Source organism: Arvicanthis niloticus, chromosome 13 (assembly GCF_011762505.2).
Source record: "Arvicanthis niloticus isolate mArvNil1 chromosome 13, mArvNil1.pat.X, whole genome shotgun sequence".
Taxonomy (NCBI): Eukaryota; Metazoa; Chordata; class Mammalia; order Rodentia; family Muridae; genus Arvicanthis; species Arvicanthis niloticus.
In genome coordinates, this window is record NC_047670.1 from 60,656,606 (window position 1) to 60,684,334 (window position 27,729).

The 27,729-nt window shown below is 50.1% G+C and overlaps 1 protein-coding gene across 4 annotated transcripts in view; it reads right to left on the reverse strand.

The window, feature by feature from the left end:
- The window catches only part of Celsr1 (cadherin EGF LAG seven-pass G-type receptor 1), a 136,049-nt gene that overhangs the window by 25,299 nt on the left and 83,021 nt on the right, over positions 1-27,729 (reverse strand). For all 4 annotated transcript variants that reach the window (XM_076911833.1, XM_076911835.1, XM_076911834.1 and 1 more), the window contains exons 6-19: positions 16,208-16,365; positions 14,885-15,048; positions 14,282-14,407; positions 12,774-12,940; positions 7,367-7,552; positions 6,324-6,437; positions 5,685-5,859; positions 4,903-5,044; positions 4,475-4,595; positions 3,400-3,583; positions 2,975-3,076; positions 2,071-2,165; positions 1,059-1,268; positions 64-247 (exon numbers count right to left, since the gene is read on the reverse strand). In XM_076911833.1, coding sequence (XP_076767948.1) covers positions 64-247; positions 1,059-1,268; positions 2,071-2,165; positions 2,975-3,076; positions 3,400-3,583; positions 4,475-4,595; positions 4,903-5,044; positions 5,685-5,859; positions 6,324-6,437; positions 7,367-7,552; positions 12,774-12,940; positions 14,282-14,407; positions 14,885-15,048; positions 16,208-16,365 — 2,128 coding nt within the window. The remainder of the gene's footprint in view (positions 1-63; positions 248-1,058; positions 1,269-2,070; positions 2,166-2,974; positions 3,077-3,399; positions 3,584-4,474; positions 4,596-4,902; positions 5,045-5,684; positions 5,860-6,323; positions 6,438-7,366; positions 7,553-12,773; positions 12,941-14,281; positions 14,408-14,884; positions 15,049-16,207; positions 16,366-27,729) is intronic.

Below are 27,729 nucleotides of genomic sequence, written 5' to 3' on the forward strand. Positions count from 1 at the left end.
GGCCCAAAGTCCCTGTGGTTCTGCCATCAGGTGCCTGGCCCTCCCCCCCAGGTCAGTTCGTACTCATGTTGGTGGTGACGATGATGAAGGGCCTCAGGTAGGTCCTCTTCACATTCCGTGCCATGTTGCTGAAGTACGCCTCAAAATGCCTCAGCAGCTGCGCGGCACCAGCCTCGCTCCGCTGGATCTGTTCCCACGCTGCCTCTGTAGCTGGGGCCAGGAGGGCGCTGCCTGTGTGGACAACATCCTGGACAGACAGACAGACGGTATTCAGTCTCCTGCTCTTAGACACCCTGGTCCTGAGGTGGAGCAAAAGACAGCCATGAACTGACCAGGACTGACCTGGGCCAGGATAGCAGGGCTAAGAGTTTTAACATCAGAGGCCACAGACAGGAGGATGCCCTGCCGAGAGCCAGGCCAGGGGGAGGGAGGAAAACGGGGCTACACATTAACATCAGAGGCCAGAGACTGCCAGAAGGGTGTCCCACTGGGGTCTCACAGCCCCAGACGCTAAGGAGAAAGACAGGCAGGATACTCCTTCAATTTAGACCCTGGGCCATACAGGTAAACCAGGGAAGGGAACCATAGTGTACTAGGCTAAGCGTGGAAGTGTGGTAAGCCCATTACCATGGAGTAGCTCTGGGGTGATGCACCAGAGCTACATACATTTCATATAAACCATACTAGGATTTATGTGACCGTGTTCACACCATGGTATGGGGTGCGGGGCTTAAATGGGGAGCGGGGACAGGGGGACCTTGCAGGGGGCATCCGTAGGAGGTTGAAGAGCCGATCACTAGGTTCTGCCATTCTCAAACTGTGCCCTTGAACAAACCAAACATAAGGTCCACGTGCCTCAGTTTCCTTATCTGTCAAGTGCAAGGCTAAAATATACACCACTCAGAACATTAGGCCTACTGAGAGGTCCTTAACCGTCAGCATTGCTGACACTAAGAGGAGAATCACTCACACCTGAAGCAAAGGGACACCATACCACATGTCACCAGCTGAGCCCAGCTCCTGCTGAGCTCACTCAGACAAGGTCACCCTCCTCTCACCTCATGGAAATTAGCCTCACGGGTGGCTGCCAAGTCAAAGCCCTGCTGGTGGCTCTCATGCTGTAGGATGCGGGTCAACAGCTGGTAGGCTGTGCGCACGTCATTGCCGAAGAGTGTGCTGTTCCGCTCTGTGGCGTTCCTCAGAGCCTTGGCCAGCCGCAGGGACCTGTTTCCATCCATTCCTGTCTCATTGCGACTCAGCTTCTCATTCTGGAACAAAGGGGAAATGACAATGTTGGCAAATGAATTTCATTTGTTTTTGGCCCTTGAGGCCATTCAGAAATTCTCGATTTTTTTAGTATTCTCGATAGCACTTCAAAGATCCCTAAACACTGCTGGGTGTGGTGGCACATGTCTTTAATCCCAGCATTTGGGAGGCGGAGGCGGAGGGGCAGAGGGGCAGAGGGGCAGAGGGGCAGAGGGGCAGAGGGGCAGAGGGGCAGAGGGGCAGAGGGGCAGAGGGGCAGAGGGGCAGAGGGGCAGAGGGGCAGAGGGGCAGAGGGGCAGAGGGGCAGAGGGGCAGAGGGAGATCTCTGTGAGATGGAGGCCAGCCTGATCTGCAGAGTGAGTTCTGGAACAGCCATGGCTACACAGAGAAACCCTGTCTTAGGAAAAAAGAAAAGTAGGAAGGAAGGGAGGGAAGGAGAGAATGAAGGAAGGGAGGGGAGAAAAAAAAAAAGATCCCCAAACCCAGAAAAGATCTTGAGTTGGCAACAGTAACAAGAAAAGGGCAAGTCTGCTTTCTGAGAATATAAGGAAGTAAGATCTGAGTTTGGTGACAGTGAGGACTCTGTTTGCAGAACAAGACTCCAAGGGTTGACAGAAGAGCCACGTACTTGAAGCCAGCCTGACTCACCTGAGTCAGGGAAGTGGGCCTGGCTCCTGGTCTCCAACCTTGCCCCTTCCCTACTTGCCTTCAGATTCATGGCCTCTGGGGAGCCATACCTCATCCAAATGCAGCCCCCAACCCCATCACATATCCTAGAGGCACCTCCCCGAAGCTGTGACCTACCATGGCCTTGAGATCCACAAAGGAGCCAGAGGTGCAGTTGAAGAGCTCTGGGGGAAGCCAGCCCTTCTCCCCGCTGCAGTGCCGGACCGCATTACCTTGGCAACAGAAGCACACTCAGATTGTGGGTCACACCTAGTAAGGCCTCTAAACCTACGCATGCATTTGGCCAACCCTTGCACTGAGCACAGAGGAGGATCCAAGCGGGGGCTACGTCAGTCACGTTCATAGCCACGGGACAGGGCCAACACATGCTCTCATCTTCCGCGCCGAAACCACCTCTAAGCTGCCCTGCAGTCAAAGCAGGCCCTCTGGGTTCCCAGCAGTACAAACAACCATATGGGTATGGGCAAGCCTGTGAGCCAATGAGCCAGTACTGGAGACAGCACAGACACCATTGCTCGGCATTTTACAGACAACAAATGGTATAACAATAGGAAACTTGTTACCCTAGGCGGGGAGTGGCAAAGCCCCGGTACCCAGGTGGAAAGAGATGAATGAGTCACTGGCCATTTTCATCTGTTATGCCTCTTGCTCTTGCAACTGAGGGAAAAGCATATCGTTTCTCCCAATACAAACTTTAAAATTAGACTGAATGGGTACGGGTGTTTTATCTGCATGTATATCTGTGCGTAACCAACACACACATGCCCAGTGCCCAGGGAGGCCAGAAGACAGCTTCAAATCCCCCAGAACAGGAGTTGTAGATGGTTGTGAGCCACCACATGGGTCCTGGGAATCGAACCCTGGTCCTCTAAAAGAGAAGCCAGTGCTCTTAACCATGAAGCTGTCTCTTTAGTTTGTGACATTGCTTTAACAATGATATTCAAAAGCTCTGCTATCCAGGCCACCTGCCCAGAACGTGTCTGGTTTCCTATCCTAAGGACAACCCAGGCACAGGACTTACCCACTGATCCTTTGGGGCATGGCACCGCTGCTGGCTGCCCAAATTTCGTCTGTGGCCACCAGATGCCAGCCTCAAATGCTCTGGGACACCCATTGTAGATCACTGAGGACAGAGGAGGAAGTCACTCAGCTCAGCTGTACACACAAATGTATTAATCCCACATTCCACCCATGAGAGGCTCCCAACAAGGGTGACCTCTAACACCTTCCAGTCGCCATGAACATTAGAACAGGCTCTGGCCTAGGGCCTCATGCAGACAAGTTTTCTAGAAGGCCAAGAGAACTTAGCATAAAGGCTACCAGGACTGGCCAAACCCCAGGGATGTGCGGGAACATATGTGCACATGCTTCTGCACACATGTAAAATATGACGAGTCTGTTCTGCAGCGTGACCAGAAAGGGGTCAAGGGACAACCAATAACAGACCTTCACAGCCGAGCGAGGTGACCTCAGCAAAAGGATTATCACAGCGGTTGCACTGGCGGCCGATGACACCAGGCTTGCAGGCACACTGCCCCGTATCCATGTCGCAGGCACGGTTGTGGGAGCCGTGGGGGAAACAGTCACAGGGAAGGCAGGCATCCTGGGCTGGGGGCTTGTAGTAATTCTCCTGAAAAAAATCACAGGTGGGGCTGGTGAAAGTTCCTGAGCTTGAGGGGGGCGGGGCCCCCACAACTGCAGCTAAGCACACGGGAGCATATTCAGTGGCCGTGTCATCATGCTGCACACACATTGGTGTCTGGGCACCCAGACAGGGGATATGGCTTGTGTATATGTGTACATGGGGTTGCGTGTGTGTGTGCTGGGAATGGCATCTAGGGACTGGGCTCTACTCTGAGGCATATTCCTTGCACCCAGACTTGAAAAACGTTGTCATTGCTGGGTACCAACTTGTTTGCAAAAGGCCAGGACAGCAGCTAACTTGGAAAACCAAGACTGATGTCAGAGATGTGGCGACCTGCACAGAAATGGCTTGGTCTGTTGTTCCTTGCTGGATGTGGAACTGCAGGAAGACCACAGTGGCTCCTAGATCCCATGGTGGGGCAGTCTGAGGCACTTTAGATATAAGAAGCCCTGTGGTGTTTACAGAACACAAGTGAGAAGCCACATGGTTGTTTATTTGTTTGTTCTGGTTTCTCTGTGTAGCCTTGGCTGTCCTAAACTTCCTCCTTAGACCAGGCTGGCCTCAAACTCAGAGATCCGCCTGCTTTTGCTGCCCAAGTGCTGGGATTAAAGGCGTGCGCCACCACCCAGCACAATGCATGCATGTGTGGGTGTATGTGTAAGTGTGTGACTGTGAACAGACAGGAATGCACAGAGATATGTATGCTTAGATAGGGGGTGCATGTGAGAACAGGTGAATGTGTGTATGAAAGTGTATGATACACATACATCTGTCCATGTGTGTAGACTCATGTTTGTATATATAAGACTGTGCACACACAGCCAGCTTGCTGGGCTCAAGCCTGGGGTGGGTGGGGACAGGCTGGTGGCACCTCACCTTGCATTGGCATTGGCCATTGGTCTTGTTGCAGTCGGGATCAAAGCCTTGGCTGACAGCACAGTGACAGGGGCCACACACCGGATTCCCCCACCAGCCTTTGGGGCATGGAAGGTCAACTCTGACAGGAAAACAAGATGACAGATGAAGGACACTTACGAGTCTTGTGCCCTCATCGCTACTGCCTTCAGGTGCTGTATTACCCAGCCAGGCTCTATGTACAAAAATGCTGTTAAAAATGCTGTTTTTCTCTATGGTTTCCTCTAGCTTGAAGACACACATGAGAAGCCCAATGAGGGCCTCAGTTTACACAGACAGAAGGGACCAGGAGGGAATAGCATCTGTTCATACTTCTCTGGAGGAGAGGAGGCAGGAAAGATAGGGACAGAGGCGGAGAGGGCCACGAGGCAGAGCCATGCTTCCCTTACTTGTTCTCACAATACTGCCCATAGTGGCCGGGCCCGCACTCGCACGAGTAGCCTCGAGGGGTGTTGGGGGAGCGCACACAGGCCGCCACATGCTTGCAGGGGTTCAGGAGACATGCGTCCACACACTTTTTTCCAAAGTACCCTGTGGAGACAGGACCAGGATCAGCTCTACGTGAAGGCTTCTCCTGCATCCCACGCTTCCCGAAGCCGACAGTTCCTGCCACTCAGCAGAAGGGAGCGAGCAGTAGCCTCGCCTCCAGATCACAGGAGCCAGACTGGGAAAACATGGAGGGCAACCTGCCCAGGCCAGGGGAGGGTTGGATGTGGGGGTGTGGGTCGTGGGAATTCTCAGTGTATTCACAATTCTCCTCAGATTCTCAGTGCTCCCCAAGCCACCAAAGGGGAGGACCAGTGATGATGTGACATGGGGAACGCTGAGATGGTAAGTCTGTTCGCAAAAGAAAGGCCCTCAGCTTTCTGAGGCCGGTAGGGAGGCTGAAAGAAGGTCGACCTCTGTAGCTCAGGCTAGCCCAAAACTCACTATGCAGCCCAAGCTGGCCTCAAACATGCAAAAGTTTTCCTGTCATGGCCTCCCAAGCACTAGTAGGCACTATGGGTAGATTATAGGAAAGGGTCACCATGTGTGGCAGACAGGCTGCTTCTTATAAAACAGCCCAGGGTTCCTATAGGCTCACTGGTTTGACCAAAATCAGTTTCCCCAGATGCACCGTAGTTGCCAAGGCCTCCTTTACGATGAATGGCGTCTGAAATAAAGACCCCACCTCTGTCACAGATGCAGGAGTAGCTGTCCCACGTGTCATGGCAGTGGCTATGGGGAGGGCAGGGGCTTGAGGCACACGGATCTTCCACGTCACAGCCGTCCTTCACCCTGACCTTGAGGGCGTCATTCATGTTCAGGGTGGCAATGTTGGTAGATGTCTCTCCCATCCTCACACCCTGCATTTAAACAGTGGGGGAGCTGGACTCAGTCCCAGAGTGGTAGAACTGGAAGACCATCCCCCCGCCCCCCACTCCCCGCAGAGGTAAAGGGAGGTTAGGAGAGCCCCAAATTCTCTCCCAATCTGAGCCGCTCTTATCCCTACAGCTTGGAGGCTAGAAACATGGACAACATTGGGTCACGCAGCATGGCTAGCAGCAAAGGAATGCGTGGTTTGTGCCCACTGCAAGGGGCTGTGAATGGGACTGAATTAGTTAATGGCAGTTGTGGGATGCCTGTGTGGATGTGAAGCAAGAGGCTGAAGGCTGGGGATGTGGGGGTGGGGGTGGGGTTGGAGCTGTGGGGAAGGTAGCTGTGAGCAGTAAACAGTTAAAAGTCTGGGGTGCCTACTAGATGGATCATTACATTGTAGTGATGGAGGCCTGAGCCAGTCAGAAATGATGTAATCCCAGGCCCGTGGTACCTGCATACAGCCTCGGAAACCGTGGCGGACAGACACCTTGTCCTCAGACACACCTCCGATGACAACAGTCCGCATCTTCAACCCAGGAAGCTGGTTCCCAATCTGCACTGTGCTCTACATGGAGAGAGCAGGGAGTGGGGAAGGGGGTCTTTGGGTACACCTTCCCAATGGGAGAAATGTGAAGATTTAAAGCAGAGGGACATGCACCACCTCCCTAGAGCCCTCAAAGGGAGGCTGGCCACACTTGGCCTATGGAAAGCAGGTTGACTGTATGTGGCACATTAGGCATGGGATCCAGGGGGTCAGTAGGGAAGACATGGGCAATCCTCATGCCCTGTAGTTGGCATAGAACTAAGAGCCATGCTGAGAGAAGGAGCTGGGTAAACAGGCAGGCAGGGAGTGAAGACCATGCATTCCCATGATGGGAATCTGGGTCCTGGCTGGCTCCCAGCCCCAGAAAGAGGCATCTAAACTCAACAGCTATGCACTCTCAGAATGTACTGCAAGGCAAGCTGAGACTCTGAGGCCTTCATGAATGGCGAAGCATTGCTTCAGTATGTGGGCATCTTCTGACATGTGCCATGCTCTCTGGCTGGCAACTGCAGAAACTTCAGTGAGCATTCTGAGAGTACCATCTAGAGACAGCTGCCACCTGGGACAGATGTGTGTCCGTGTCCTCCAGCCCCTCTGGGTCCTGCATCTTGGCCAGCTTAATTCACTATACCCATTTCTGGGAAAGGTATGTTGGTACCTGCACCTGGGTAGAGGCCCAGGACTGAACAATGAGATGCTACTCAAAGCAACTTCACCAAGAGAAAAGCCTTACAAAGGTATCCACAGCACCACGCTGGGAGACCCAGGGAGGCAGAGCCCAACTCTAGACCACAGAAGTCTTCTCATCCTCATACATGGAATGGGAACTCCAGACCCATGACCAGCACTCTTCCAAACTCACAAGGTCCCTGCAGGTCCTGGCATACTGTCATTGTGCTTTCCCATGGACTGATGAAAGGGACTATTCCAAGGAGGGTACAGGTACTCACCTGGTCCATCCCATAGTCCAAGGTCATGACTGCCAGGTATTTGATGTCTTTACCCTCCTTGGCACTCCTGAGCTCGATGAGCAGGTGATGCCATCCCCCATCAGTTATACGGGACTTGGACAGCTGCATGGATGCCACGTCAGAGGGGCCATGGGAGACCTCAAATCGGATGTAGCTGTTGAGAATCTGTAAGGCAGAGAGAGCTGCACCAACTGACTGTTATAATACAGTACAGTACAGTACAGTGCTACAGTTATGGTAACATGGAAAACAGTCTGCGGACAGTTAATTATAAGCCATGCAGACAGACTTAGGACATGGCAACTCGAGTGAAAATTGGTTTTTAAAATGAGGTGCCAGGTATGGTGGTGCACACCTATAGTCCCAGAACTTGGGGAGACAGCAAGGATGAGCCTGAGTTTTGGGTCAGCTTATTCTAAATAGCAAGTTTCAGGCCAGCCTGGGCTACCACAGTAAGACTATCCCAAAAGAGAAAGAAAAAAAAAAAAAAAAACCAAAAACAAAACAAAACAAAACAAAAAAAACAAAGAAAAACACAGATCTGACTGGGGATATAGCTCAGTGGTAGATTACTTGCCTGGCAGTGTAAGGCCCCAGTTTTACTCCCTAGTAAAACACACACACACACACACACACACACACACACACACACACACGAGGGGATGGGAATTAAATACAATTTCAGTTTGTCAAGATCTAATCTTGTTTAACAACATGTATGAAAATCCAGAGTACTGCACCTAGCCCATAACAGTGTTTTAAAATTACTGTAGTTAAGGCCAGGTACCATGGTGCATGCTTTTAGTCCCAGCACGAGGCAGAGGCAGAGAGGCAGAGAGAGGCAGAGAGAGAGGCAGAGAGGCAGAGAGAGAGGCAGAGAGAGAGGCAGAGAGGCAGAGAGAGAGGCAGAGAGAGAGGCAGGCAGAGAGGCAGAGAGAGAGGCAGGCAGAGAGGCAGAGAGAGAGGCAGAGAGAGAGGCAGAGAGAGAGGCAGGCAGAGAGGCAGAGAGAGAGGCAGAGAGAGAGGCAGGCAGAGAGGCAGAGAGAGAGGCATACCATAAACAAGGTGATGATGACACCAGTTCTCTCTAGACTTTCAGTACAATGCCTAGCACTCAATAAAAATATCCCAAAGTATGAGGACACTGTAGCATGCCTAAAACTCAAGGGCAGAACAGACCAGTCCCAGGAATAGGAATAGGGGTGGCAAAATTGTTAGACCCAGACTTGAGTGGCCGTGAGAACCACAGACAGACTTGGGGACCAGCAGACTCGAGCTGGCTGGAAGGATCAAGCCACCACATTTAAATACATGGAAGAAAAACATAGAAGGCGGGGATGTGGTTTTATGTAAAATGTTCACTGTTCCGTTAAAGATAATGCCCGCCAAGACGAGACTCAAGATTTAAAAGCCACACACCATGATACACCTGAAATTATAGATACAGAAAATTCTGATAGTAAAAGGACAGGCACAGCTGGGGCATGGTGGTGGCACACACCTTTAATCCCAGCTCTCGTGAGGCAGATGCAGGCAGGTCTCTGAGTTCAAGACCAGCCTGGTCTAAAAAATGAGTTCCTGGACAGCCAGGGCTACACTGAGAAACCATCTCAAAAAAACCAAACCAAACCAAAAGGATAGACGGAAGGCCTCTAGGAAGAAGGGCTGGTGTGGCTATGCTAGTAGACAGAGCACCTCTAAGGTAAGCATCAGCACTAGAAAGGGCTTATAATGACAACAGCCAGTTAGCCAGGAAAGAAAAGAAGCCCAGTGTTGAAGTCCAGAATCAGATTGCCACAATGACAGACAGCAACTTTGACAACGGCATAGTACTTTTAGAGGTTTTTGTTTTTTTTGTTTTGTTTTGGGTTTTTGTTTGTTTTGTTTTTGAGACAGGGTCTACACAGCCCAGGCTGGCTTCCAACTTCCTAAGGAAGCCCAGGCTGGCCTTGAGTTTCTTGATCCTTCAGTCTCTACTTCCTAAATTCTGGGATTACAGGGATGTGACATTACACCTGGTTTATGCAATACTGAGAGTGTAACCCAGGGCCTTGTATACATGAGGCAGGCCATCTACCCACTGAGCTACACTGCCAGCCCCTGACAGAGTCTGGGGCTGTGTCACCATGATTGAGGCCACTGTCTCGACACACGTGCATCTCCTTGTTTAACAACGGCAAAGAGCACATTCTTTGCAAGTGCACACAGAGTGTTGACGAAGGCTGGCTGGATCCAGGCTTTAGAGCAAGTCTCAACACATTTCCAAGGGCTGACACTCACTGGGACCAAGTTGTGTGGCCTCCAATCACCTTAGAAACAATACCAAAAGGTTTCAGTCCAAAGTGTCTTGTGCTGGCTAACTTGAGGTACTCCATAGGCCTCAGGGGGCGCTCTGACAGAAAGGACTACCGTTGATACCAACACAGCTTGACTTTGGTCTCTGCTAGTAAGTAGCTGGATTTGGAAGGTAATTTTTACCACTTAACACACTGCTTCCTTTGTCTCACACAAGTTTCCTGGGCTATTCTCTCTCACTGGCCTTGCCTGCAAACCTTCCAAAATAAGAGATCAACAAGAACTTGAAAATGCTGTGTGTGTGCAACAGAAGGAGAGGTCGTGAATAAGCCCCAGGACAGGACAGGAGCCACCACCTATCAGGACAAATGTCAACAACAGCGTGACTATTCTGCTTGATGATACAGCTGGATACGGGCTGCCTGACAGCAGTTAGCCAAATTGTCTGGGCTTTGGCCTGCCATGAGATGGGGACACTCAAACTGCTGCATCACAATGCTCTCTTGGCAGTCAGGATGCCACAAACTGAATATGTCACACGAACATGAACATGAACATGAACTCCCTCCGCACCCCCTCCACCCCCAAATTTCTGAGATTCCTGTCAGACCAGCCTCTTCAAATCATAACAACCAGGTCGTCTCTTGGGTTGCCCGTGAGGTCTACAGGACCCCTGAAAACCCTCCTGGGTGTATCCAGTCTTTAATTCTGTGGATAAGCTACCAAGGTTTGCCTGGCTACAAGGAGCAGTCAGGGCTAACCTTGCTGAACAGAGCTTTTTCCCTCCAGGTACACTAATGACAACCTGTAGGCGCCCATCATCACCTGAATCAAAACAGCCAATTTAATACGTTCGACAGAGAAACACCCACAGAGAAATACCATCCTCAGGCAGGACAGTGTTTCCAAGTTCAGGCCAAAGTGAGTTTCTGGGGCAGCTGGGAAACTTGTGAAATTACAGTTAATGAGGAAAGAATTTGCCATGCACACCAACACCCCCAACCTCTGGGGCTGTGACCCCAGGTAAGTGGGCAGGCATAGGCCAGAGGCTGGCTTCTGTCTGGGCTGCCGGCCCCACCTCCAGCCAGTACAAACAAATCTATCAAAGGGACCTGTGACCTCTGGCAGAGGGCTGGGAGAGGGGAGGGCTCTGGGCATCCCTGTCTCCTCCCACTCACTGAGCTTAGCCATGCTGAGGGGTTCTCTGGCTGATCCAGGATCCGAGGGGCCTAGATTACACAAAGCTTCTAGCTTCAGTTTCCGTCATGCGAAAGGGGAGCTTGGTACAGAGGCTCCTTAGGGTCCACCTCTCCTCTGACTATCTCCGACTCTACTCCAACTGCCTGATTGGGATGAAGAACAAGAATCCAGGGTCCAGGAAGTAGAAGAAACAAGCTATGGCTTAATGAGGGTATGGGGACTGACAGTAGGGCCATGGGAGTTCCAGGAGCCACTATCCTTAGAGCTCGGGACAGAAGTACTATGTGTTTCACATGCCAGATTCTCAGGGAGAGAAGAGACAGATATACAGTAAGTAGACACTGTGCTGAAGGGGAGGAGGGAGGAGGAGACAGAGGATAATCTATGGGAAGAGATCTTTGGGCACCAGGGCCTGTTACATGCACTCACATATGGACACACAGAGACATGCATGTACTCACGCACAAACATTCATACACATGGGCGCACACGCACAAACATACATACACATACAGGCATGCATGCACTCACAGACATATTCGCAAACGTGCACACGGACATAAACACACAATCATAGACACGTGCAAACACAGACACATGCATAAAGACATGCACAGATGTACACCCGGATGCACGCGCGCACACACATGCTCAGACACATTCACATACGTAGGCAGACACGAGCACACAGAGAGACATAGGCACACATGCATGTGCTTACATATACAATCTTTGGGAAAGCCTGGAAGAAAGAAAGAAATACTTAGTTACTAATTTCTCCAGATTTGAGATCAAATCCCTGCTAGGGCATGATTCCTCTAAGTGACCATTGACAATGACCCTCTGGGCCTCCTGCCTATCAGAGGAGGATGTTAAGTCCAAGGAAAGCCAAAAATGGAGAATTCTGACCCTGCCCAGGAATCATGGGCCATGGTTTACACAAGAAAATCTGTCTGGTCAGTGCCAATGTCAGAGATACAAGGTCAGAGGACAAGTTGTGGGCTTGGTGGGACCTCCTGGCTAAGCAGGGATTCCCAGAAAGTTGGCACCTCAGAACCTCAGGGTGAGCACAGGAGGAGGGAGCTCTCTACTGGACAGAGAGCAGAAGGGTTGAAATCAAGGGTAGCTCAGTGAGACAGCACTGGGTGATCCCCACAAAGATCATTAGTCCTTGGTCTCTCTGGCTCCTAACAGAAACCCTCTGTCATGTAAGACATATGCAAATGTGTGAATGTAATACATTAAAACCACTTCCAGAAGTGTCTAGGCGCTCCGACCTAAGGTTCCAAACAAGCTGAATGGTAAAGAGGTAAAAAATAAAGAAAGCACACGTGGCGGCATGAAGGGATGGGTTTTCGAGAGCCCTCTAGGCAGGGACCTGGAATACGGCAGCATGCAGGTTTAATATGGGAGTAAGGGCTTGCAGTTGGAACTGATGGAAGCTCACTCCCCAAATCTGCTGCAACCCTTTGCCCTTTGAAAGAGCTTTGAAAGGCTTTGAATCAAGTGGGGGTGGGGGAGGGTGTGGGGGGGAACAGCCAAATTCCAGGTGGGCAGACCAGAGCTGCTATCCAGGGCAAGTTACATGGAGCCAGCAGCTCCGTGGTTATGTGCGCCATCCTGTGACCACAGTGAAGGAAAGCAGGTGATGGAAAGGAAGCTCACGGGACCCCATAGTTATACATGAACTGTGCGTTTCCCCTGTCCTGACCGGCACAGTGGCACTGCACCGTGGGTCACCCATATTTCCCTTCTGTGTTCTCTCTGTTCACTATAGGGTGAGCATAGGAGGGAGGTGAGTAGTGGGTGCCTGGGAAACTCCTTCTGTCTGGTTCTCTTTCTAGGGCACCTGTCTGCTCTGCAGGTGCCTGTGTGGCTCGCAGACACTCACCTGGAGGTGGAGCCTGGAAGACGTGCCCGCTGTGGCCTCCATCAGCACACCATCCTCCTTCCGGGTCCGGAACATGAGCCCCAGGTACCAAGGCACAGAGATGGTGATGTCGAGGTCACTCCATGACACAACGCTCTCACCAGTGAAGCGCTGCGGGTGTGGCATAGCTGTAGATACAGACCAGGACCTCAGGCACCTCCCGAAATTGGGCAGAGAGCGTCTTCTCAGCTACCAGCCGGGTGAGGAGGGGGGTCTTTCACTCTAACCCAAATGCTAGCTTCAGACTTGTATCTGTGCTCAGTACTACCCTAAGAACCCAGCAATGGATTGTGCAAATGCCCACCATGGTTTCTGTACAGCTCACTGGGTAAAGAAGCCCTGAGGGTTACCAGACACATCCCAAAAGTGTGGCAAGACCCTCCCTCACCCCCTAAATGGATATGTGATAGTCAAGGGGTGGTCCCGTGGTGCTTGGGACATGCAGCAGGTTCAGCTTTTGGGAGGGTGGGTGGGTGGCACCATACCCTAGGCAGGGGATCATGGCTTCTATAAGACTGAAGACAGAGCAGGGCCCTAGCATGAATGCATGCATTTCTCTCTACTCTTGACTATGGCGACTATGTGATGTCACCATTCTCTCCCTAGCTCTGCCGCTGTGGCGTCCCTGCCACGACAGACTTACTGTGATTTGGACTCATAAGCCAAATAAATCCTTTATCTCTTAAGTTGCTTTTTGATTTTTTAATTTTTTAAAAAGATTTTATTATATATATATATATATATATATATATATATATATATATATATATGATGAGTACACTGTAGCTGTCTTCAGACACACCAGAAGAAGGCATCGGATCCCATTATAGATGGTTGTGAGCCACCATGTGGTTGCTGGGAATTGAACTCAGGACCTCTGAAAGAGCAGCCAGTGCTCTTAACCACTGGGCCATCTCTCCAGTCCTTAAGCTACTTTCTGTCATAGTTTTTAAAAAAGATTTATTTACTTATTATTTATACAGTGTTTTCTCTGCATGTATAGCTGCACGCCAGAAGAGGGCACCAAATCTCATTACAGATGGTTATGAGCCACTATATGGTGGCTGGGAATTGAACTCAGGACCCCTGGAAGAGCAGCCAGTGCTCTTAACCTCTGAGCCATCTCTCCTGTCCCTCATCATAGTATTTTGATATGAAATACTATGGAAAGAAACGAAGACACCACTCAAACCCTGCAGCATCTCTGTGTGATGGACAGGAGGTTGTTTGTGCTCATCACTAGGCCCAGTCAGCAGCAGCAGCTGTCAGGAGAGGCATCCTAGAACTCCACAGGGCTCAGGTATGTCCACAGCCACCTTGCTCTGCTGACCTTCATGGTTACCTGCCTTTATATCCTATAGAGCTGACCCAAGTCCTGAACCTCTCTCCCAGCCTCTCAGTCTGCTTACTTCCTGTGTGTTCGCCCGCCTCCCATTTGGCAGTCTAGGGAGGAATAGACAAATCCTTACCTTGTTCACAGTTCTTTCCACCAAAGCGGAGCGGACACTCACATAAGTACGTGTTCCACCTGTTCACACAGGTGCCCCCGTTCTGGCACGAGATCCCGTCACAGAAGTTCCTCTGAGAAGCACAGCCTGCAGGGCAGAGGGTGTGGCCGAGACTTGATTGGAAGACCACAGGCAGCTCCCCTTAAGGACCCTCCACCAGTCCCCACACTGACCCACGCGTGAATGCAATCAGCTGGAGGCTGCTAGCCAGGAACCTGCTGGCCATGGCAAGAACACCAGGCTAGAGTGTGTGGAATTCTCAGTTTCACCCATTTCTGAGACTCAGGGTTTCCATGACATCCTAGGGTCTGATCTGGCCACCTGGTGACCAGTTCAAGACCTTAGAACTGTGTGCCTAGGTAAATGCCAGGAACCCAGCAAACTGTAGGCTGTGGCCATGCCCACTAAGCTAAGCTCTCTACCCATTTCCAAGAGGCCCTCACCCAAAGGTAGGTACATTTCAAGAAATCTCTGGAAGGTAGGAAGAGCCCTTCTATCCCTGGAATGACCACACATGTTCTGTGGGAACCATGCTAGTTCTAAACACCCAGGGGCTGTGCCTACCTGCCCTGGTGCCGTTGTTAGCAATAAACGCAGCCATGTCCACGACCCGGCCATCGATGGACAGGTTTCGCATGCACCCCACAAACTGCCGGCTATGCACGGGAAAGTCTTCTGGCAGGTTGGGGACACCACCCAGAAGCAGAGGACCGGTCAGATCCAGTGACCTGGGGAAGGCAAAGCCATTTTCTGTGATATCAGGCCTGGCACTGATATAATGCCATTGCAATTCTGCTGCTGGGGGCTCCAATCGTAGAGCAGGTACAAACCCAAGGCAGACGACTCGAGGTGGGGGCAAGAGTCAACCCCCTTCAGGGTCACTGGGGGCCCCTTGCAGCATCTCTGACCCTCAGTTTCCTTATATTTGTATCATTTCCCAACAAATGGAGGTTTGAGTGTAACTAAGGACCACTACTGAGTTAGGCTCTGCAGTACAGGGGAGCGTCCCACAGTCCCTTGGCTCTCTAGGGGGACAGCGTAATTAGAGGAGAACTCTGCTTCCAGCAGGGGCAGCTGAGGTCCCAGGCAGGGCTCTAGACCCAAGACACAGTTCACCAATCAAATTAAAGCAAGTTAAGTGAGGATGGGCTCACCTTCAAAATGGGAACAAGACTCGGGGATAGAGACAGCGGTAGAAGCCTGTAATCCTAACCCTAAGGATACCGAGGCTGGAGAATTGGACATTGGAGGACATAACCTGGACTGTATAGGGAGACGTCGTCTCAAAGCAAAAACCAAAACATCCCACCCACAAACTATGAGCTAGGACACAGCGGGAGCAGGTTCTCAACTTTTGAAGTTCTCGTTACCAAAAGAAAATAAAGCAAGGCTAGCCCTTCTATGGGTAGATTGAAATTTCTCTGTCCTGGGTTCAAACAATCCCTGAGAGACCCCCAAACCAACAAGGACAGCCCAGTCTCTTCCACCTCATGTAATTCCAGGGTTCAGGGAGCAGTGATCCAGGAAGACAAGGCAAGAATGGTAAGTGGCTCAGACTGACTTTCCTTCTGAAAGGTGCCTACTACTTAGCCCAGGCTGGCCTCAAATTCACTATGTAGACCAGGCTATGAAGAATCTCAATATGTGTTCCTCAGCCTCCCAAGTGTTAGTATTATTGGTATGCCCTGCCACACCTGGCTGGACACGTACTTCTAGGGGACTTATTCCAGAGGGTTCTGTGGTCTAAGAGGGAAGATGCTTATCCACACAGAGAGAGAGTCTGATACCAGCCTTGACTGAGGATACTGAGGTACTCTGCACTGGGCTGGCAAGGGTGACCTGTGTTTAGTAGTTGTGGATGCCCTGCGCTGCCCTCCAGAGTCTCACTTCTTGGAGCCGCTCTGAGTGCCCTGGGCAGCACAGCTGTAGTTCCCAACGTAGCTTCCAAAGTGCACGGCCACAGCTGCGTCACAGTCATCCACAGTCACCACAGCCACCTTCTCTCCAGACGGCCCATGGGGCAGGCCCAGGTGGCCAATGTTGGGCTGCAGGGGCGGAAAGAATAGAATCCGTCAGCTGTCTCTCTCCATGTCCTGGGCGGGTATCCCGGCTCTGCACGATCCCTGCAATGGTGACATGTGTATGAAGCATGAGGTACCCCAGCTCGCACCTGCTACGTGGGGTGCAGGGAATCTTCCTCAGAATGAGACATTGCTGGAAATAAGGCTACAGCCGTAAAGTTAAGGCAAGCCCAAGATAGAGAGTGTGGGGGCCTGAAGCAAGATGACTGGGGCCCACCGCCAGCACCCAGGGAAGGGCACACAGGACCCTCCCTAGAAAGCTGGCTTACAAATGCATTTTTATATTTGCTAGGAATAAAAGCCCAGGACTACAGACAACCACATGGTGTAGAACTAAATTTTCATGTCCCACAGCTGTCCAAGACTAAGAGGAGGAATACCTGTTGACTGGGCCACACAGTTGCTAGTTCTTCCTTAAGATGGTCCTTCAGACACAGCCATGTTATTACATAGGACTCTCTTTTTGCCCCTCGCTGGTTTCTGGCCACCACAACCCTGGGTTCAGGTTGCAGCTTTCTGGCTCAGATATGGAGACCTGTTTCCCAGCCGTCCAAGCCGGAGCCTGATCATACCAAATACCCACAGTACTGAGCGTGTGCGCTGACCTCACCCTCAAGTTATCTTCATCCCGGGTAAGCGCGCTCACTGCTCTTCTGAAAGCCTGAGTTCAATTCCCAGCACCCACATGACAGCTCACACCAGTCTAACTCTGTCTTCTGGTGTACATACAAACAAGGTACCCATATACATAAAATATATAAATAAACCTAAACAAATTATTTTCATCCCTTCACTGGCCTGAAGTTGCCTCTTGTATGTTTCTGGGTCAAATCCACTCCTCAGGAGCCTCTTGGCCTTGGCCCCGCTGCTGACATCAGGTACCAGCCTGGGCTACCACCTCCTGGAACCATGGCTCTCACCCAGGGGTGGCAGTGATGCCTCCTCCTTTTGGGGAGGCTGTGGCTGCCACCCAGAAAAGGCTTCTTTCCCTGGAAGCCCTCATGGTTCCAGGCTCTTGGTGGGTCCTCTTGAGACACAAGGTATCCACCCATATAAGCTCTGCAATCCTTCTAGGAATAGACAGAGAGCCAACTGCACTGTCCATGGTAGACAAAAGGTGTGAAGGCCTCAAGTTTTAGAAACAAGCAGACAGTCAGAAGCTGGCACACAATGCTGACACAGGCAACTGGATTTCCTTTCTGCCTGCATATCGGGATACCAAAGCCTGTGTCCCTAGGTGCTGTGACCATAAACGCAGGGTGGTGTCATCAGACCTTACAATTGGCACATTTGATATAAGACTCTTCCTCCCCCATGGAGAGTCTGACAACAGCTCTCTTCAACAACAACACCCCCCCCCCCCCAAAAAAAAGGCCAATAGACCTAGAAAGGTATATTGGCATACCTACAATCCTAGAACTCAAGAGGCTGAGACTAGAGGGTCACTTAAGTTTGGGAGTTCCAGGCCAGCCTGGGCAACATAGCAAGATCACACCTCAAAACAAGCAAACAACAAACCAAATCAGTGGGCCCAGTGCGGCCTCTAGCTGTAACAGTGCAGGGACTGCTTGCATTAACATGTTTCTTTATATTACTGGAAATAGCTATAAATATAGAGACTATAATTAAATCACCCTCATGCCTTTTAACAGGGAATGACTGTGTAGCTCATTCAAAATGAAACCTCAGGATTCTCATAGGAGTGAGGCACCTGTTTGGTGTAGACGCTGCACTGGAAGGTAGGTTATGGAGTGCTGGAAACAGGAGCCCAACCAATCGTCTGAGGTGTATGACCCAGGGTCCATCTTCTCACGCCACATACCCTGAAGTAGTAGAGTGGGTAACTTTGCCACCTGATGTGAGCCCTCCACTCTGCCTCCTCCAACCATCTGCCCTAAACAAGCTTGTGGTAGTAGTTTCTGTGGGTATAAGGGTAAGATTTAAGATTAAAATACCTGGGCTCACCACGTAACTTGTTTACCAGGCAAGCATGAGGACCTGGGTTCAGATCCCCAGGAATCACACCGTCCTATATGTGTTTATATAGGACATATACTGGCTGTATGTGCCTAGAATTCCAACACTGAGTGGGGGATGGGGGAGATGGATCCACAGAACTAGCCAGCCAGCCTAGCTGATCAGAGAGCTCCAAGTTCAGTGCAAAAAAAACTAAGGTGGGAAGCAACTGAGGAAAATATCCGATGATGACCTCTGACCCCCACAAAATGCAAGTGTACCTGTATATATATATATGCATATATATATATGCCCTCAAAATCCAAATGCATGAACACACACATAAATAAATACACACATAGATACACTCACATAAATACACACATAGATACACTCACACACATTCATGGAGGTTTGAATGAAGACGGCCCCCATAGGCTCATAGGGAGTGACACTATTAAGAGGTGTGGCCTTGTTGGAGGAAGTACGTCACTGGAGATGGGCTTTGAGGCCCAGTGCCACTCTCTCTCTTTGCTGCTTGCCAATCAGGATGTAGAACTCTCAGCTACCTCTCCAGCACCATGTCTGCCTGGACACTGCCATTCTTCCTGCCATGATGATAATGGACTGAACCTCTGAACTGTAAGCCAGACCCAATGAAATGTTTTCCTTTATAAGAGTTGCCTTGGTCATAGTGTCTCTTCATAGCAATAGAAACTCTAAGATATTCATTTACAGAGATACACACTCAAACATATATAACACACACTCTCTCTGTATGAATGTGTATGTGTGTCTCTGTCTCTGTCTCTGTCTGTGTCTCTCTCTCTCTCTCTCTCTCTCTCTCTCTCTCTCATACACACACACACAGACCATCTGTCCTGTTGATGTTAGAAGTGTAGTGTTGACTAAGATATATGAGTCTCCCACAAACCTTTCTTCTGGACCCGAGAGGAGCCAAGTATCTTCGGTCAATCTCTGATTATCTATTTCCTTAGAGAGTCCACCTCTGTTAAGTAGTAGTTAGATGGTTATGGAAAATCATCCGTTTTCTCACTCGGGAGCAGCAGCTTGCTTTGGGAGATTGGTGAGGTACCCATTAGGGATGCTTAAGTGTTAGGTACCACGCTGAGAAAGAAGGACCATCCCTGGGCTGTACGAACCCTGTATCATCTCCGTAGCGTGTAATTTACATTTTTGGGGAATGGGTGTGAGGCTTTCAGAGAGTGGATGTAAACAGCCTTTATGTGCGGAGGCTTTAATGAAACTAAGCTGCTATTTACCAAATGGTGATTGCTGTACATACGGTTCATAATCAACGGCTCAGCACCACGGGACTCAAGTGCAGACAGAGAGGAAAGAGAGCACACGGGTGAAAAACAGGGGCCAGGGAACACCCAGGATTCTATCCAGAACAGCTCCTGCTGCTGACTTGCTGATGCCTGGATCCATTTTGAGGGGCCAGAGCTGGTCGGAAGGCTCTGGGGTGACTGCTGCTGGTCATCAAGCCAAAACACGTGCCCCGGCCTTGCGGATAAAGTGAAGGAGCTTGTGGTCAGAGAACCAGAAAGCCAAGCACTCGTGGGTCATACACAATCAGGAGGAGGAGGGATATGAGGCAGGGGCAGGGAGCACCTGCTGGGGCTGCAGACAGCAACCTCAGGGAAGGGTTCCTGGCTGTCCAACTATGGGGGCTAATCACCCGGAGGAGGTGGCTCACTGACAAGGTTAAAGAAAAAGAAACCAGGAGTGGTGGCACACACTTTTAACCCCAACACTTAGGAGGTAGAGGCAAGCAGATCTCTGTGAGTTCAAGGATGGCCTGGTCTACATAATGAGTTCTAAGACAGCTAGAAATACATAGACTCTGTCGCACAAAAAAGGGGGTGGACAGAAAAATGATACAAGAGGTGACCAGGATACATGCAGGGACGTCATCAGAGCCAATTGTTGGCCGCTGCAGGCAGGGTGCGCCATCTCACTCCCAGGGACATGCCCATGGGAACATCCAGGATCAAGACAAAAAAATAAAAAACGGGTTCACACATGCTCCCAACAGTACTTATAATTCCCCTGTGACAGAAGGAGCAACTGAAACACCCCCTCAATAGAGGGACAGAAATAGACACTGGCCCATTACTTGCTACGAGGAACTGGGGCACTGCCGTACACCATGACCTTCCTGAGATCTGAGGCATGGCACTGAGGACTTGAACTATATGATGCTATGAAGCCGAGATGCTCAGAACATCCACACAGAGGCTGGCTCGTGGCTATGGCTGCTGGGGAGATGTCGGGAATGACTGCTGAGAGCAACAGAGTATCATTGTAACATTGGGAGAACATTCCAGATTAGACTGCATGTTGCTCAGTGTGTTTTGAAAGTTGCTTCTTTGGGCCATGCAAATGTCACCCAGTGCTCTCCAGTCATGCCCCTGCTCTCTCAGGACCACCTCTGGAAGTCGGCCTAATTCAATCACTTAGCCCCTGTGCTGCTGTGGTGGGCGGTAAGACACAACAGAAGAGATGGCTGTTGTTGGTATGGGTTTTATGAGCTACAAGCGTGGTTTTAATCAAGATGAAGATGTCAGATGGGGATGCTGTGGGTGCATTGATGGAGACTTTGGCGGCTTTTTTGGTCAAAGAAAGACAGGAGGGATTGCACTCAGTGGCAGAGCCTCACCTAGCACGCCAAGAGCGTCTGGGTTCTGTCCCAGCACCACCACAACAAAAATCTATATTCTTTTTTGAAGGGGGCATTTGGCTTTTTACTCAGTGGGTAAAGACACCTGCCATCCGGTGAGAACATGAGTTTGACCCCTGACCTCACAGAGGAAAGACAGAATGGATTCCTCACGGCTGCCCTCTCATACACACTGAGGCACTCACAAACCCACGGACACACACAGACACACACGCAAATAAAAGCGTGATTCTGAACAAGCTTTTTAAAGGGAAGGGAGGCTGGGGATGTAGCGCCATTGGTAGAATGCTTATATCCAGCATTCAGAAGGCCCTAGTACAAAGCCTAGCACTCCAGAAAGGCACGGTGACGCACATTTGTAATGCCTGCCTTTAGGAAGTCAAGGTCAGCTATGTGGTAGGTTTGAGATAGCCTGGGATACATGAGATCCTGTCACACACACAAAAAATTTAAATTTAAAATAAAATAAAATGGGGGGGGGGGGCGCACACAGAGACAGAGAATGTCCCAGTGAGAAGCTGATGTCCCAGTGATTAGCTGACATGAATGAGGGTGGAGATGCCACTGGAGACAGTGATAGCATCAGGAACAGCCACTGGTTTTCCTGGGCCCCAGCTCAGGTGAGGAGGGACAAAGAACAGGACAAAATGGGGAGTTTTCTAACTTGTTTTGGCTGTTTGTTTGTTTGTTGTTTTTTCCAGACAGGGTTTCTCTGTGTAGCCCTGGCTGTCATGGAACTCACTCTGTAGACCAGGCTGGCCTCAAACTCAGATCCACCTGCCTCTGCCTCCCGGGAGCTGAGATTAAAGGTGTGTGCCACCACCACCTGGCACTTTCTAATATTTTAAAAGTAAATTTTAAAAAATTTGCCACATATTTAAACCAAAGAAAGGAGCGCACGATTAAAGGAGCCAAATGGCAGGTTAAGAGTTTTTCTTTGTTTCTGTGTGGGATGCTGGGTATGGGATGATCCGCCTTTGCAAGGCTGTTTGGATCTTTGGGAGCAGATGGCCAGACCAGGAAGACTCCCGAGCCTGAGGTATTCTTCAGGCTCACTGAACCTTGGACTTCATCTCCAGGACAGAAAGCTCAGCAGTGGCCAGGACAGGACACTTGGGCAAAAGTGGTACAAAACACAAAGCCCAGAGATGAGAACCAGACTGCAGAGCAACACATGATACCTGCATCCGAGTCTGTGCCATTATCAGCATCTACACACTTAGCATCTGTATCCTTTGGCATCTACAACCTTAGTGTTCCACCTTGGTCACAAAGGCTGTTGTAAGGAAGATACACACACACACACACACACACACACACACACACACACACACACACAGGTGGAAATAAAATGGCCAGTGGGTGGAGCCACCACAGTAACTCCTCCTCCACTCTAGAAACCAAGGGCTACTGTGTACTTCAAGGTGAGGCCCCCAAAGGCCAGCTCTACCAATCTGTGCAGATCCGGACTCTTGATGCCAAAGCCTTACTGAGCCGGTCCCTTTTATTTTTCTCCAGCGTATTTTCTTCCCGGTGAACGGCCCCTCCCTGATGCCTTCCACTTAGATGCCTAAAGTATCTGCAGAGCGCTTTTGTGAGCACACAAAAGCCTTTGGTCCTCTGGAGTGCTCACATTTCAGCAGTCTTTTAACCCTGCTACAGACAATTCCTCGTAGGGAGGCCAGTGGGGGTTTGGTTTCAGCGTGGGGGTGGGCAGAGGGGGGTGCCTATGAAACCAGATGCAGGTACGGGGGAGGCTTAAGATGAGAATGGATTCACACTCAGTGTCAGAAATGAACAACCAACGTTCATAGCAAAGAATTCACAGATGACCGGAGCCCAGGAATGTTTGCAGGAGGTGATATGCAGTACTGTCATTTCTCCAGCAGCAACCCCATGTCCACCCTGAAGTGCCTGCCACCCATGGGCTTCCACAGGCCCTTCCTGCCCACCTCAGTCGCCTTCTCCGGCCATTGAGGCCCTGAGCATGTGCAGGGAACTATCCACCAGTGACAAAGTTGTATTTGTGTCTCTTGTGTTTCACATTAAAGACAAAGGCCAAAGTCTAGCTGTCTCAACCATAGATATGTGGGATGTGGGGGAGGGGCACACTCGGGAAACAGCTCCTGGTCTCTCCTTTACGAGTGCATATCCCAGTATCTGAGACAAGACCCACTAAGCCCAGGCTATACAATGAGAACCAAGTGCTCTGGCAAGGGGAGAGCACAGGCCAGTGCTTACAGGAAGTGTGCACTTGCACACTCATACCACACCCTGCATCCTCAACAAACCCTCACTGGGGCTTATCTGCTCATGCACACTCACATAGACATTCACTAGTACTCACACATGCACACACACATGCACACACCTGCCAGCAGATCTCACACTTCATGTATATGAATGGAATCTTATTCGTTCTTACAAAGTCTGGCCTACCCTAGCTTGGACCTCCCACCCCAGTCTGGGACACAACAGAGACACCTCCCATTTCAGCTCCTTATCTCTGACCCCACCGCAGAGTGCCCCCAACAGATACCTCCATCCTCAGATCATGATGAAGGTAGGTGTTGAACTGGTGGGAGGAAGCGTGAGCTTGCTAGAAAAAGCAGAGAGACTGTGGAGGAAAGGGACAGTCACAACAGGAGGCCTTGTGTCAGGCAGAGAGAATGACACATTCGAGAGCCACTGACACATCAGCAGCTAAAATACACAGGTGGTGTCTCAGCCACACGTCCCCTCCTCCCCTGTAGGAATAGCTCTGTGCCTCAGTTTCCCCATCTCCTCCTAGAACCCAGGAGACCACTGTAGACATACACACCCAAGCACCAGGCAAGATGTCAGTGTACTTGGTCCCAGTACTAGGGTGGAGATGAGGGGAGTACTTGCTGGAGCAAACTGCATCTCAAGTTGCACAGGACACAGGAGTAGACTGGAAGAGAATGAGGGAAATGGAAGGTACTGGGAAAGCAGCCATTCCACCACTCAGGAAACACCCAGGACAGGCTGCCTAGCTCCTGGAGGACTTTCCATAACACAGCAATGCAACACAAAGGCCCAGGGTGAGACCAGGAGCTGTGAAATTTCCATGCAGGCAGCTCCCTCCCATCTGACCAGCCTGTGTTTAGGAACGGAAGCCAGGCACCTTATCTCTCGGCTCTGCCACCTGTCAGAGGACAGGCTGCGTCCTTGTCCCTGCTGCCTGACCCGTCACTACTACTGCAGGTCTACAGAGGGGCACCCAGCCAACACTCCCACAGGGCTCACTGGCCACTCCAGGCCCCTTGGCTGGCTTCTATTACCCACTAAGCTTGGCTTCAAGGGAACCATTTAGCATTCCAAGGACGGAGATGGAGGATAGATAGCCAGGGTCTCAGACATCACCCTGTGACCCACAGAGAGGCGGTAGAATGTGCCTATGTGGAAGTGTGGCTACTGGATATTTATGGAATACCTGTGTAGGCCAGACGGGAGCTTGCTGCATCGGCAGGAAACACAGCCGGAAAGAAACAACTAATTCACACTACAGGCTCAGGCTTGCAGACAATGAGAGCTTTTATGGTAACCGAACCCCTGGGGTGCACTCCCATAGGTGCATATGAAACACTACACTCCCCCTTTGTTGGCAAGAGGATTTTGTGCAGTGGAAGAGAAAAAAACAAAAAACAAATCAAGGTCACTTGGCTGTATGAACAGTCTTGGGTACTTTGCATAGCTCAATTCACCTAATGAAAACGTTTATCTTGCATAGTCTTCAAATCTGAAGATTTGTTGAAAAAAAAATATAAAAGGAAAAAGACCCCAAAATGATTCATTTTGCCACTGGCCCAGATGGTTGATGCTTGACACACAGAAGGGTCACGGGGCCACCTGAATTCACATCCTTGTTCACAAACATAACCACCATGCACTCTGTTTGCAACACTGCCTTCAGACTTCATACCTCAAGGAACCTGGAGGTCCTTTGAGTATGATTAAACCCCAGCAAGTGGGAGGCAGAGGCAGGTGGATCTCTGTGAGTTCAAGGCCAGCCTGGTCTACATAGTGAGTTCCAGGACAGTCAGAGTTACATAATAAGACCATGTCTCAAAAACAATAAACAAACAAACAAAATAAGTACCTGGAGAAAGACTTGCCCAAGTCTGTGCAAGGGCCCATGGGTTTTCTGGACTAGCAGTTTTCTCCTATCATGAGGAGATTGAAAGTAAGGATCACAATCCACCTCTTCTGGATCTTGGGGTTTCACATGGAGTATAGACAAACAGAGATTTTGAACCACGTGAACAAGCCAAGGGAGTCACCCTAGCTAGGCAATTCTTAAGAATAAGATCCATACCCAGAGGTCAGTCCAAGGTCACCCTGAGCACAGGTACTCCCCCAAACCCAGTCAGAGAGAGGGGTGTCAGTCCTGAGAAGAGGAGTACCTTTCTGCTAGAGCCCCTTGTCTCATAAAATGGACTCTGGTTTTTGTACCAGAAACACACTCAGCCTGAATAAGCAAAAATATACATGGTAATCCTTCCTCGGCAGATTTATGCAGACAAGGAAAACATCGCAACCCATACTGACATTAATCATGTCAGTTTGATTTATTATCATCTGAAAACAATATTTTGTAAGCCCTTGAGATGTTTTTAAAACATGTGTGGGTGTTTTGCCTGCACGTGTATGTGTACCACTCGATGTGCAGTGTTGGGAAGAACAGGATGATGATGAATCCCCTGGAACTGGAGTTACGGATGCCTGTGAGCTGCCACATGCGTGCTGGGAATGCGACTCATGTCGGCCAGTGCTCTGAACCCCTGAGGCATCTATCTCCAACCTCCAACGTTTGCAGTTCCTGTACACTGCTCAATTGCCCTCCCTCTTCCTCCCTCTCTCCCTCTTTCTTTCTTTTACCAAGTTCACATCTATATAGTACCACCATTATCTTCTCGCAGCTGATGCAGTTTTCTTGATCACACATTTACTCCCTAATTATAGGGTTTTAGGAAGCAGACTCTGCTATGCAATGCACACACTATGAAAGGAAGATTGATTTTGTTCATGTTTCGAAGGGAAAATGCAAGAAAATCAGACTAGATGTTGTAACTTGCTACTAAGGACTTGGATTGGTGGGCTTGACTTACTGGGCTATTATGGACTTGATGGAAAAATTTTAAAACTGCTACCCAGAATGGTGATGATGATGATGGTGGTGGTGGTGGTGGTGGTGGAGGAAGAAGGGGAGGAGGAGAATCACCATTCTGGTCATCCCTTGACCAAGAAGAGCCCAAGCACCTGAAAACCATCCTGATCTGGGAGGAACTTCACAAGCCCTGTCAGCTGCAGGAGGCCAGTATGACAGTCAAGAGAGTGATGTCCCTTTAGAAACAGTGTTCATGGGAGTGTTCATGTAACTGGGTTTAATGCCTTGCTTTTTCTTTGGCTATTTGTGCTTATTTTATTGCTTGTTCCTCGACTACTTGCATCTAATGTATTGCTAGACCCTCAACCTAGAACTGACCTTAATACAGGCATGTAATCAAAATGGTATAAAAGCATAAAGGAAGAGGGGGTAGAGGATAGGGGGTTCTAGGGAGGGGAAATGAGGAAAGGGGATGACATCTGTATTGTAAATAAATAAAATATCCAATAAAAATAAATAAAAAAACAAACAACAACAAAAAGATAGTGATGTCCCTATACTAGATGCAGAAGGCCCAGAAGGACATTTAGTAATGACTAGAGATACTTAAATCTTCACTAGGGCATAGATCCTGTGACATCTTGTTAGTAACGGCCAGGAACACAGTATGGTCCTCTTTCCAACTAAGGGTCACCTACCTCAAACGAGTGAGAAGCCCAACTGGCCCCTCTCACCTCCTAATCCCTTCCAGAAAACTCCCCCTGCAGTCTCACCCTGACCTCAGACCCCATTTTCTCCCCAACATCCTGAGTGTACCCCACAGAAGAGTCCATACTACCCCCATGAATCCAAGATGACCACTAATGCTCACTTCCCCAGTGGGCTGGGCGTTGTCTGAGGAACTGAGGTAGGCACGGCCAAATGCAGATGATACCCTTCTTTTCCCCCCCCCCCCCCCGGCCAAGGCAGTGAGGAGGGAGGGGTCCTACTAAATGGCTCCTCATGTGGAGAGCAAACAGTCCTGAGCGTTGTGTACGATTTATCCCAGGCATGGTCAAGTCAAGAACTTCAGTGCTCAGTCCCATCCGAGTGGCAAAGCCTTCCCTGGGTGAGGCTCAGAGGGATAGAAAAGCCTTCCTCTAGTCCATGTGGGAATGTTAACAGTGTGTATAGAAACCATCAACTGTGGCTTGCTCTTCAGGGATGGCTGCAGCCTGAGACTGCTTCCCTATAGACACCCATCGTGATTAGTAAACCTGCTTTCCTGTTCGGCTATAAACCTTAAACCTGTCTCGATTCAGTGTATGAGATACACATGCGGGGTCGGTCGAGCGGTATGCATGTCTTTATCACCAGCACTGAGGAGGTAGAGACAGTTGCATCCTGTGAGTTTAAGGCCAGCCTATTCTACATAGTGAGTTCCAGGACAGCCAGAACTACATGATAGAGAAACTCTGTCTCAAAATACCAATGCATACATGCACATGCACATGCATGCATGCATGCATGCATGCACATGTTCCAAGTCACGGCTTACCTG